Source organism: Lepus europaeus, chromosome 14 (assembly GCF_033115175.1).
Source record: "Lepus europaeus isolate LE1 chromosome 14, mLepTim1.pri, whole genome shotgun sequence".
In the NCBI taxonomy this organism is placed as follows: domain Eukaryota; kingdom Metazoa; phylum Chordata; class Mammalia; order Lagomorpha; family Leporidae; genus Lepus; species Lepus europaeus.
Genome location: NC_084840.1, coordinates 27,233,439 through 27,246,572, shown reverse-complemented (window position 1 = coordinate 27,246,572; position 13,134 = coordinate 27,233,439). Strand labels below are relative to the sequence as shown.

The window sequence follows — 13,134 nt, the reverse complement described above, 5'->3', positions numbered from 1 at the left end:
TCTTCCAACCGCTGGTTCACTCCTCAAATAGCCAGGGCTGGGCAAGGCCGAAGACAGGAGCCAAAACTCCATTCAGATCTCCCATGTGAGTGGCAGGGGCCCAATTACTTGGGTCATTATCTGCTGCTTTCCCAGGTGCATTAGCAGGGAGCTGGATTGGAAACAGAGCAGCCAGGGCTTGAAGCAGCACTCTAATATGGGATGCTGGCATTGCAAGTGGGGTCTACCTGCTGCACTGCAACACCAGCCTCAGGAGTTTAGTTTTAAAGAAGTTTCATTAATCACTAGAATCTTGTTGCTAAACACAGATCCTTCAATTATCTAATATTTTGTTTCTAGAACCACAATAACCTGAAGTGTTGCAAACTTCTTTTTAATGTTTGCTAACATCGCACCTCCTTTTCTTGTGTACTACCTGTTTCCACTGAGCCACATCTATACAGGAGCATAGCTCCCACGTGATAAGGCAACATAACCTTTCCGTCACTGTGTTGGCACTGAGACAGGCTCAAATTCCTTTATAGTCCTCTTTGACTTTTGCCTCTTTTAGTAGGGGTGATCAAACTCTGCCTTGTGGATTCAAAACACTACCAAATATCTAAGCCTTGGGAAGAATCGGATCAAGTTTCCTAGAAGTTACCATTTTATATGAAATGGTTTTGAGATTTGCAAGAGCAGGTTGCCAGCAATTCTGAATGTGCCCCAAAGCCGCTTCATCTGCCATTCTCCTGTACCACAGTAAGAGGTATTCCTGCCCTAAAGAAATCCACAGCCCTCTGTGGATACACACGGCCCTTTCCTTTCCTACCCGCCATCCAGCTGTCTTTAGCCAGGAGACAGAGATAACCCTGACTCTAGATGTCACTTAGTCCTTTCCAAGGACAGGTAAACCATGTCTTCTCTTGGGACAGTTGTTCCAGTTTCTGCCTAGCTCTTCCAGAGGAAGAACAAACAATTGCACTTTCACTCCAGTTCTACAAAGACAACTCTCTATTATTGCTCCAGAAACCTAGACCAAAACACCTGACAAGTGCTCCACTGCACTGCCCGAGATGACCTCACTTAGGTTACTGTCTCTCTTCACAAATTGCCTGTGCCTCTGTTTCTCCCTGAGATGAGATACCTTGATCAAGGCAAGAAGCCATGTGATGGGGAAAAAAAAAAATACAAAGTCATACTATCTGACTATATAGCACCACAATCATAAATCTTACCCCAGAGGAAGCCTGTTTTCTGGTTTCCTATTTACTGCTCTTGAGAGAGTAAGTGATGCCAAGGCACAAAAACCTGTAGTACATTGCTTCCCATTTCCTACTGCTATTATGTTTACAACTATATTTAGAAATAGCTGACCTCACAACTTTTGCCATTTAGTAACCCTTCAATAGGAGGGCTTGATACTAAATTCCTTAAAATGAGCTGAGCAGACATCAAATACTCTAAAATCCAAATTACCTAGACTGGTAGAGGCTAATGCTCTACATTATAAATAAGAACAGAAAGTATCAATTTTGTACTCCAATTATGCTTGCCAAAGGACCAAGTCAACATGTAGAGTATAACACCTGAGGGCAATAGGAGTAGGAATCCCACCAAAGTTATTGAGAAAGGTCTAGAAGTGAGCAAACACAGGTGTGCCCTCAGCTCCTTTCACCTCTGTGTACCTGGGCCTTCAACTCTCATTTTCTAGTGTAGAAGCTGACTGAAACAGAATCTTTTAATAATATATTCTGGGGCAAGCGCTGTGGCATAGCAGGTAAAGCTGCCGCCTGCAGTGCCAGCATCCCATATGGGCATTGGTTTGAATCCTGGCTGCCCCACTTCCTATCCACCTCTCTGCTATGGCCTGGGAAAGCAATTTCTATGGGCTCCTGTACCCACGTGGCAGACCTGGAAGAAGCACCGGTCTCCCAGCTTCAGATCAGCCCAGCACCAGCTATTGCGACCATTTGGGGAGTGAACCAGCGAGTAGACCGGCCTGTCTGTCTGCCTCTCTTTCTCTGTGCTTCTGTAACCCTGCCTTTCAAATAAATAATCATTTTAAAATAATAATCTATTCTATTTATAATTTTTATAGTCATGTACCTACCAAGGGCTATGCAGCTCAGCAAGTATATGGCAGCAACACAAAATCTGGGATTACTAGAAAAATAATTATAAGAAGATATTTAAGTGCCAATTTATAATTTTCATTAATCTTGTCTTTTTTTCAATGTTTGGTTTGTCAAACTAGTTCACTTTGAAAAACAGAAAACACACCTCATACTTCTAGAGCTTGGCACTTACCTACCCTTTCATTCAAAGGTGAGGGAATGGGTTCATCACATTGTATTTGATTAAGGCTTTATCACTAATTAGTTACAGAAATAAGACCAGGGCACCATTCTACGGTTCTCCATTATATTCCAGAACCTCAAAGAAAGAGCTTGAAATACCTACCTCCACAACCCAGAGAATTTAGACATACAGAAGTTAAAACAACTTGTCCAAAGAAAATGATAAGTCTCTTGCTTTGTCCTTCATTTTAAAGTAATCCATACATGAGTGCAACAAAGACGCTATAAGGGACCCTTGGGAAGCAAGGAGTCTTTTAGTGCTGTAGGTAGACTGTATTCTACTTGTATTCCTGACTAATGGGTAAGTGAGTTCAACCAATGTTCAGGCCCTAATGTTACTAGTCACAACAGGAGTATTATCTATAAATTTTATAATCTTCAGTATCTACATTGCATGAAAGTAAAACTCAATCTTGGTTCACACTGGCCCTGAAATAAGACACAATAAAAAAAAGTCTGAAGGCCAAAACAATGTGAATAAACTGTTTGAAACAGAAGCTTAAGGAGCAGGTGCATAGCCTAGTGGTTAAGATACCTACACTCCCTCATCCAAATTCCTGGGTTTAAATCCCTGCTCAAGCTCCAGACAGACCCTGGGACAGCAGGGAGGTGCCTCAAGTAATTGGGTTCCTGCCATCCATGTGGAAGACCTGCACTGCATTCCTGGCTCCTGGCTTTAGCGCCAGCCTAGCCCTTGCCCCAGCTGTTGTGAATATTTGGGGAGTGAGCCAGTGGAGGGAGCTTGCTCACTCATGCTCTCTGCCTCTCAAAAAATTTTTTAAAAAAACTTTAAGACAAAGTTTGAATATATTATCAAGAGTTCAATTAGTTCAAAAAAGTAAACAGCAGATAAACTGTAACCAGATGCTGGGGGTACAGAGGTAGGTAGCACAATGGGACACACTGGTCAAAGGACACAAAGTTTCAATTACACAGAAGGAATAGGTTCTAGAGATGCATGGTACAGCACAGTGACTATAGTTAATAATAATGTATTATATGTTTCAAAATAGCTAAGGTAGATTTTAAATGCGAATTAGCCTGTTTTGATTATTTCACAATATATAAATGAATTGAAATACAACATTGTAGAAGATAAAAACATACAATTATTCTCAATTAAAAATAAAATTCAAAAGTTCAGTTATTGTAACACATTAAAAATATTTAAGTTTCAAATAATATTAACATAGAACAGTTAAAACAAATTGCTAAAATGATGGCACTTTTTTATTCTTAAGTAGTTTAACTTACTCATGTGTGAAATGGAAATGGTAGGTTTTTATATCACATCTTAAGACAAGCGGCATTGCACCATAACAGTATCAGCAACCTGTCTGGAAAAGCCCTTCTATAGAGAGCACTGTAAAATAATAGTGAATGGCATTGGCAATTTAATCATATACTTACAACAGGTTACAATGGGGGCCAGCATTAATGGCACCATGGGTTAAGCTGCTGCCTGTGAAGCCAGAATCCTATATCACAGTGTCTGTTTGAATCCCAACTACTCAGCCTCCAATTCAGTGTCTTGTGAATGTGTCTGGGAAGGCAGCGGAGGATGGCCCAAGTACTTGGACCCTCCCAGCCATGTGGGAGACCTGGATGGAGTTCCTGCCTCCTGGGTTCTGTGTGGCCCAGCCTGCACTCATCCATGGCTGTTGCAATCATCTGAGGAATGAACCAGCAGATAGAAGAGTTTTTTCTCTCTGCCTTTAAAACAGGGAAGTCCTTTTTTAAAAAAGATAATAAAAAATGGTTAAAATGGTGAGCTTTACAATATATTGCTTTACAATTAAGAAATGAGAAATACTAAGTGGAATTCTCTTTTATGACTTTTGATCCAAACTTACTCCTCTAGTTAAAAAAACAAATATATCTCTATCTATCTATCTATCTATCTATCTATCTATCTATCTATCTATTGCAGCAACAAAAAACAGAAGCACTCACAGCATTAGAGCTTAAAACATGCATAAGTCATCAAATAGGCTTGGGTTGAACCCCAGTCATTTACCCTGTGTGTTTATTACCAAAATAACTTATATCCACCATGATTATGAAGGGTACTATTTACATTAAGCACAGGCTCCAAACAGAGAAAGAGAGGGAGAAATTAAAGCAGTGGAATTGTGTTCACAGACTGACCTCACAAACCTGTGTTGACTTTACTATCCTTTGAATACAAGGGATCCAAATCACACGGTAGGGCAGGGATAGTCACCTTAGTTGTGAAGTCCTACTTCATGTCAGAGGGCACTTCTGGAAGGAAGTTCTGTAATGGCCAGTGCTAAGTACTTGCAGACTTCCTACAGACCTACACAGGAAGTCATTCTTAGGTCTCACCTGCATGAGTTCCTGTTATGAGGCCAGGGGATGATGAGTTGAAATCCAGTTCCAGGGAGTGATGTCATCTTGATTGAGCTATGATCCTAGTGACCTGTTTCCCAACCTGGTGTTGTTGCAGCCCTTCAGCTGGGGTTTGGGTTACAAGGGGACCAAAAAGGAAAACAGGGAGCAGAATAATAGAAAAAGGAAAAATGCTTGCACATTTCCTTTGTTTCACTAAAGCATTTTCTGTTTCCATTTAATTTGGTGGGAGGAGCTGGTCAACGGCAGATGGAAGCTTTGCAAATGCTCTTGGATAGCTATGGATTCTTTCCTGCACAGATTTCGAAAATACAAAGATTAAAACATACAGCAAATTTCAAGTCTTTCTGGTGACTTCTAACTTTGAAAGAGTGACTTTTTCTTCTTTGGATAAAGTTTAAAAAACAGACATTAACACTTAAAGCATTTTACAAATTTTTGTAATTTCTTTAGCAACAAAAAGAAACAACAAATACAAATGTCTGGAGATGTGTGACTACTCATTCTCCCTACATCAGGTACATCAGGAGTTCAAACCTGGAGGCCTCATCACTCTAAGTAGTAAAATAGGATTGCCATTCAAGTGCATTTCCATGAGATCCTTTGGTTCTTGGGACACAAAGCCCACAGGTAAAACAGAGTCAAACAGGAGAAGCAAGTGAAACCAGTAATCCAAAAGGAAAGGAACAGAGACCTAAAATAATAATAATAACAATAATAATAATAAATATTAAAAGTAAAAATAGTAAGCTACTTAATGAAGAAGAGATCTAAATGTTTACCATGTTTATTTTACATCATGATTTCTTAGTTCTATTAAGTTGATATAATTTGGAGGGATAAATACTGCCTTCCCTTTTCTGTTGTATGTGTGCTAGCAGGAGTCCGAAGAACATGAACTGGAAAGACAGGAAAAGAAAGATGAAATGGCAGAGGACAAAAGTGAGTGTTTCCATGAGCCCTTCTCTACATAAGCAAGTATCAGTCACAGAGCACAAAACTGAGAACACAAGAGTGTTCTCTTCTCACAGAAATAACCTGGGACCACATTCAAGATATGTTAACTATACAGCATCATGGCACAGGTTTCTGCTCAGATATTATGTGTACATTCCTTTTTCGCACTGTGTAAGTCCCATGAATGATAGCCTTCATGAAGCACGTTAGTGTATCATTTACCACATTAATTTAATCAGACCAATCCTGGTTAGCGGGAAGCACTGTTAGCTGCCATGTAAGGGTCCTTCTTTCAAGCAAAACTTAATGCTGCACTCAGAGCTTCTTATCAGAGAACTTCCGGAAGAGCGCTGCTCCTTCAGTTGGCTCTACAACTCATCCGAGACACCAAATATGGATTACATTAAAGTCACACCTCAGTTACAGGTGTGTATACAACAGCCTGTGACAAGATTAGCTAATATGTTGTCCAGGTGGAAACTGCAAATGAATCTCTCTAGCCTTTCCTTCCATTTCCTCAAAGGTCTTTATCCAGAAGCTTTGGTGCTCCATAGTGACTGTGCCTGTCACACAGAAAATCACATTGGGTGAAAACAACCCTGCTCTGGGTTCATCTCATCAGTTCTGCCCAATCCACAGGGGTGAAAAATGGATGCGATTTGATGTCTTCAACACCAGCAACTCCAGCACCAAGGCGCTCCAGTGGGTTGAACTGCAAGAGCTAAAACATAAGAATTTAGTGAGCAACAAGAATCCAACTGGCAAATCAAAGGAAAACAAAATATATGAAAGAAAAGAACTTCTGAAATCAACCCAGTGACATATGGACTTGATTAGCAGCCACCTGACTATGTTTTCTTGGAAGGCTCTAGCTGGGGGGTGGGGAGGAATATCTGAACTGAGTTTATGGCTTTTTTACTGATTTGAAACACGACCTTGAGTAACTCACTTTGCTTCCCTCGTCCTCATATAGTGTAATAAGACAGTAACACCTGTCAATGCCCTGTTCCAAGAGTACATGGTACATGATAGAATAATTAGACACCACACTAAACTCTGAGAAAGCCAGGTACTTCATGGCCAGGAAGTCTGGGAGGCACAATGTCTTTTGATTTGTACTGAACTCTTCATGTTCACTGTATATAGGTGCTGAACTCTACCTAAAGTCTGAGTAAGCTAATTCCAGTTCCAAAACCACTTTCTTTGGAATAGCTGACTCATGATCCAGTGAATGAATCAATGTTTGAATTCTTCAGAAAAAGGAATCAAGTATAAAGAAAGTTAATAATGTAACATTTAACAGGATTGCTAGTAATGTGAGAAAATGAAGCAGTCATATATGATGAAATCGGCTGCTGGGCATGCTGGGAGAAAATGCCTTCAGACACTCACGCATCCTCAGATTCCTGTCCTAATAGATTTACACAGGGATAACTTACATGGTAAAAGTTCACCTATTGAGACTGTACAATTTAATAATTTTTAGCTAAGTTATCAATACATAACCATCATCATAAACCAGTTTTAGAACATTCTGATTACGCTAAAAATTTCCCTATGCCATTTGCAGTTAATCCTCACTCCCATTCCCAGTCCCAGGTACTCAACTGAGCTGTTTTCTGTGCCTATAAATGTTCCCTTTCTGACATTCCATGTCAATAAAATCACAAACTTTGTGTAGTATTCTGCAGCTCCTTCTTGCATTTAGCATGTTTTTGAGGCCCATCCACAGTATAACTGGTATTAACATCCACAGTATAGCAGGTATTAACATCCACAGTATAGCAGGTATTAACATCCACAGTATAGCAGGTATTAACATCCACCGTATAGCAGGTATCTATGTGAATAGATGATCCTAGTCACATCTGAATAGTATTCCAGTGGTTGAATATACCACATTTTGTTAATCCACTCATGGATTAACAAATATCCATTAATGGATATTTGGACTTTCCCAGTTTGGGGCTATCATGAATAACGTAGCTATTAACATTCATGTGTATGCCCATGTGTGGATATATGTTTTCATCTCTCAAACATATCTTTAGATATAGAATTGCTGGTTCACGCGCTAGGTTTATGCTTAAAATTTTAAGAAATTGTCAAACTTTTCTCACGTGGCTGTACTATTTTACATTCCCACCAGCAGAGTGAGAGGGTTCTGGTTTCTCTATACCCTCAACAACAGTTGCCACTGTCTCTCTTTCTGATAAGTGTCTTTCTGGTGGGTACTGGTGGTATCTTGTTACAGTTCCAATTTGCATTCCCTAGATGTTGAGCATCTTCTCATGTCCTTACAGCTTCCTTAATGAAACACCTAATCTTTTGTCCACCTGAGTTGTCTAACTTGAGTTACAAGCATTCTTTCTACATTTGGATACAAGTCCTTTATCAGATAGAAGATTTGCAAATATTTTCTCACAGTCTGTGAGCTGTCTTTTCATTTTCTAAATGATGCCTTTGGAAGGGCAATGTATTTCACTTTAATGAAGTCTAATTTAATATTTTTTCTTTTTATAAGAGCATGCTTTTCGTGTCATTTCTAGTAACTGTGCATTACCCAAAGGCATTAAGACTTTCTCCTATGTTTTCTTCTATGATTTTCATAGCTTTAGCTTATATATATTACACAGACGTCTATGAACTACTTGTGTTAAATTTTGTATATAGTGTGAAGTAAGGGTTTGAGTTCATTTTGTTTTTAGCATGTGAATATTTGATTCTTAGCACCATTTATTAAAAAATACACTGTTGTCTTTTTTTTTTTTTTTTTTTTTTTTTGACAGGCAAAGTGGACAGTGAGAGAGAGACAGAGAGAAAGGTCTTCCTTTTGCCGTTGGTTCACCCTCCAATGGCCGCCGCGGTAGCGTGCTGCGGCCGGCGCATCGCGCTGATCCGATGGCAGGAGCCAGGTGCTTCTCCTGGTCTCCCATGGGGTGCAGGGCCCAAGCACTTGGGCCATCCTCCACTGCACTCCCTGGCCACAGCAGAGAGCTGGCCTGGAAGAGGGGCGACCGGGACAGGATCGGTGCCCCGACCGGGACTAGAACCCGGTGTGCCGGCGCCGCTAGGCGGAGGATTAGCCTATTGAGCCGCGGCGCCAGCCTAAAAAATACACTATTGTCTTAATTATCATGGCTTTACAGTTAACAGAGAAATCAGTGTAAGTCCTCCAAATTTGCTCTCTTTTCAAAATTTTAGATATTCTAGGTTCTCTTCCTTTTCATATACAATTTGAAAAATTGTATACAATTTTAAAAAAAACAACTTGTGATTTTCTTGATTCTTCTCTAATTTTGCTCTTTGACTTCTGCTTCCTTTCTTCTACTTGCTTTGGAGTCATTTTGCTTCTTTCCATAGTTCCTTAAAGTGCAAACTTACATTTTGACTTGAGAACTTTTCTTTTTTCTCTATATAGGTATTTAAAGCCATACATTTTCTTTAAGAACTGCTTTTTTAGCTTCATCCTACAAATTATGGTGTACTGTGTGTTCATTTTCAGTCAGTTAAAAACATTTCCTACCTTTTCTTAGGATTTCTTCTTCAACCCATACATAACCTAGAAGTGTGTTAATTTCAAAATATTTATGAGCCAGAAAATCCCTTTCTATTGCTGATTCCTAATTTAACTGTGTTACGGTCAGAGTACATTATGTGATTTCAATCCTTTTAAATACTGAAACTTGTTTTATGGCCTAGCATATGATCTATATTGAAGCTTAGGTACTTGGGAAAATATGTATTCTGAGTCAGTGACGCATTGTTCTATATATCTCAGTACGTGTTGTTTAACAATGCTGTCTAAATCTTCCCTGATTTCTTATCAATTATTAAGAATGGGATAAAGAAGCCTCCATCTAGTATTTAGTGGATTGTCTATTTTTCAATTCAATTAGATTCCATCTCACATATTTTAAGGCCATTACTGGCATGTAGTAATTTGTAATTCTAATAGTGTCCTATGTATTCACTCTTTTATCATTATGAAACATAATTCTAGTAGGGTTCTTATCTTACCATTTACTTTATTGTACTTAATATAGCCACTCCCTCTCTCTATGGTTACTGTTTCTATAGTCTATCTAAGAGATTTTTGAAGTATAAGAGAGTTGGATCTTAATTTTTTACCCAATTTAATAATGTCTGCCCAAAAAAAGGGCAGACATCTGAATTATTGAATTTAATGATTTAATGATTTGAATCTAATTATTGATATGGTAGGTTTATATATGCTACTTTACTACTTGTCTCCCATTGTCATTTTTGTTATTCATTTACTGCTTTCTTTTGTAACTGTTAACTATTTTTCCATTTTAGTTCTACTGAATTTCCCTTACCAGTTTGTTTTAGGGTATTTTAGTGGTTACTATAGGATTACAACATGGTTTTAATAACTACATCCAACTTCATAACTTTTTATGGGACAGTACTTGCTAACTCCTTCATGCAGCCACAGCCACTCAAAATTGAGAATACACCTACAATAAATATTTCTTATTGCCAAGTGCAACTGAAATATTTAATTATTTCTTCACAACATTAATGATCCTATATATAGGAAATTCCACTATTCAAACTTAACCAAAATTTCTTCCTTTTTTCCCTGTTTTTCTCTACTTCTACTTTTTATATCATTCACATACATTAATTCAACTATTTATATGATAAATATCAGTGGATTGCCTCTTATGTGTCATTCCACTGCTGTTTTAGATCTTTTCACCTGCATCACAAGCAGCTGTATTATTCTTATGTGAGTAGACTTATAATTCAAATAAATGCGTCATCAAATTAAAAATGATTGTCATGAGCTTTAAACAAGGTTGTGATGTAGCAGGTTGGGCCTCCACCTGCAGTGCCAGCATTCCATTTGGGTACCAGTTCGAGGCTTGGCTGTAACCACTTCAGATTCAGCTGATGTGCCTGGGAAGGCAGTGGAAGATGGCCCAAGTGCTTGGGCCAGTGCACCCACATGGGAGACTCACAGAAAGCTCTGGGCTCCTTCCTTCAGCCTGGCCAGCCATTTGTGGAAGGAGCCAGTGGATGGAAGAGCTCTCTCTCCCTGTCTCTCTTCCTCTCTCTGTAACTCTGCCTTTTAAATAAATAAAAAATAAATCTTAAATAATAACAACAATAATAACAAACTTTTGTATAATATTTATAGTATGCCAGGCATTATTCTCAGTGCTTAATGTAGATCATTTTATTCACAACAACTCTACAAAGAGCTACTCTTATTATCTGCATTTTACCGATGAGAAGAGGCTTAGAAAAATTAAGTAAGTTGTTTAAGATTATATTGGTAGCAAATGGCAATGATTGGGTTTGAATTTTGACTCCAAAATCTAAGCCTTAACCATATCACACTACTCCATGAATGTGCGATCTACAAATGCCAAGAATCTATTAGTTTACTTCAATATTACCAAATCCATAAAGGGAATGAAGTATATACTTCAAAACACTAACCTGTCTTTTCACTTGGAATTCTTATGTCTAGTATACAAAATGCTCCTATTACTGTTTAGTGAAACAAATTACTCAAAGAATTTTTATATTAGAAGCTGTTAAAATGTGTTAAGAGAAAAGCTCTTATTATAAAACATATAGAAATATCCTAAGTCTATCAAACCTGTTTTCACATTCAACAAATTCATGTCTATTCATAGGTCTAGCATTATATTCTTTAATATTTCAGGAAACATATATATATATATGTATATATACATATATATATAATATATCAGTTCTTTCAGCTTTGTTACAACTGGCTTTTCTACCCACTCTTTCTAAAACATGACTTTGAATGTGAAATTCCAAAGGTTCATATTTTGACTTTTATTGAAGTCAATTTACTTAGTTCATGGATTTCTCCACATATTTGCAAATATAAATCCATACACAAAGGCAAAAATGGTTTATGCATGACTATCTTGCTTATCCTGCCATTTTACACACTGTAACAGGTAGCAACAGAGATCACACAAAGATTCTGTTAGTGAAGAGAATGTGTCAGCTAGTGGCACATTCCAGAGAGAGCATCCAAGACAGCCACTGCTAACTTCCCTCCTCAAGAACAGGTGACAGAGCTGAGCCCAGGGCACAGAAGTCTGTCGTGAGGTCTCCTCACATAATACCTTTTAACTGAAAGCGACTGTGCCACAATCACCTAACCTCTGAAAAGCACAAGCACACACTCTGAGGATTGTTTTGCACTTTGAGAGTAAGTATATTTACTTCAGCACCATTCACTTGACTGGGACAGATGACTGAACCATGGGGAGAGGGGATTATCAAATCTAAGAACAAAGCAAGGAACTGAGAGACCAAAAAGGAGAGAATTTCATCAAAGCAGAATAATTATTTCCAAATAAATCATTTTTGATTTTTTTAAAAATAACCTCTGACCTGTGAGGTAGTGGAAGAGGAAAGTCAAAATGACAAATTGCTAATCATGTCAAGAGACCCCTTTTCCCTTTCCTGATGATGTTTCCTCAACATGAGTGGTGGTTTCCTTAGGCAGGCCAATGACGAAGACTCAGTCCACTATACGTTATGGTGTCTGCAATCTGGGATTTAACATACCTATTCTCCTATTAAGTTCTAATAAAGACAGGGACAGAACATGACATACTACTGTGGTAATTCTACCTCCAATAACTTGACTATTTCTTTAAGGAAAAGAAACAAACAACAACAACAACAAAAACCAACAGTTATTATCCTTCTTTAAAATTATTTAGCAAAAAATGCTTACCTTGTGCCCCCAAAAAAGATGAGATCAAATGAATAGCTATTCATTATTTTCCATTAAGATGATCCAAAGTGATTGGGGTATTCTCATCTTTGTATTTCCAACTTGATTATATTTTACAGACTCTGGGTAAAGTGATCTTTTGAAGTACAACTCTGATCCTCTCTTTCTTCTGTACAAAATATCCAAATCTCAAATTTTTGATGAATGAACTGCCACCACTACTCTACCTTGGTGTTTATAAGAAAGAGCCACAGCTTCCCTTTTTGCACTCACCTACTAGTATTGTTCATCTTTACAGTCAGCATTCCACCTCAGATTAACCAGATTTTTCATTTCCTAAACTGAGTCTTTCTGATTCCTTCATTGTCTGTCTGAGCTGTTCATTCCACCTAGCCAATTGCCCCACACACTCCCTTGCCATGATTAAATCCTGTCAATGGTCCAGCAAAAATAATATTAACTCCATAAAATCTTTCCTGCACTGCACTGACTGTAACACCTTCTTCTCTTTACTTGCCAAAATAGTTTTTAAACATCTTTGATAGCGTTTATCAAATTCTACCTTGTGTCAGTTATTTCTGAGTCTTATCTTCGTAGTGTATAGCACTGTCCTTACATTAAATATCTGTTGAATTACACCAAAATCACTCTATGAGAATACCAGTTAATTGTCTTAACAGATTCTTCCCAATCCTTTTTTCTTTGCTGTTC

At 38.2% G+C, this 13,134-nt stretch overlaps 1 protein-coding gene across 2 annotated transcripts in view; it reads right to left on the bottom strand.

The window, feature by feature from the left end:
* Window positions 1-3,515: 3,515 nt before the first annotated feature.
* RPS6KC1 (ribosomal protein S6 kinase C1) overlaps window positions 3,516-13,134 on the bottom strand; it is a 178,428-nt gene continuing 168,809 nt past the window's right edge. Inside the window, exon 15 of one of the 2 annotated variants that reach the window (XM_062210336.1) lies at window positions 3,516-6,384. In XM_062210336.1, coding sequence (XP_062066320.1) covers window positions 6,274-6,384 — 111 coding nt within the window. In that variant the 3' untranslated portion in view covers window positions 3,516-6,273. The remainder of the gene's footprint in view (window positions 6,385-13,134) is intronic. The other variant, XM_062210335.1, reaches the window with a different exon arrangement.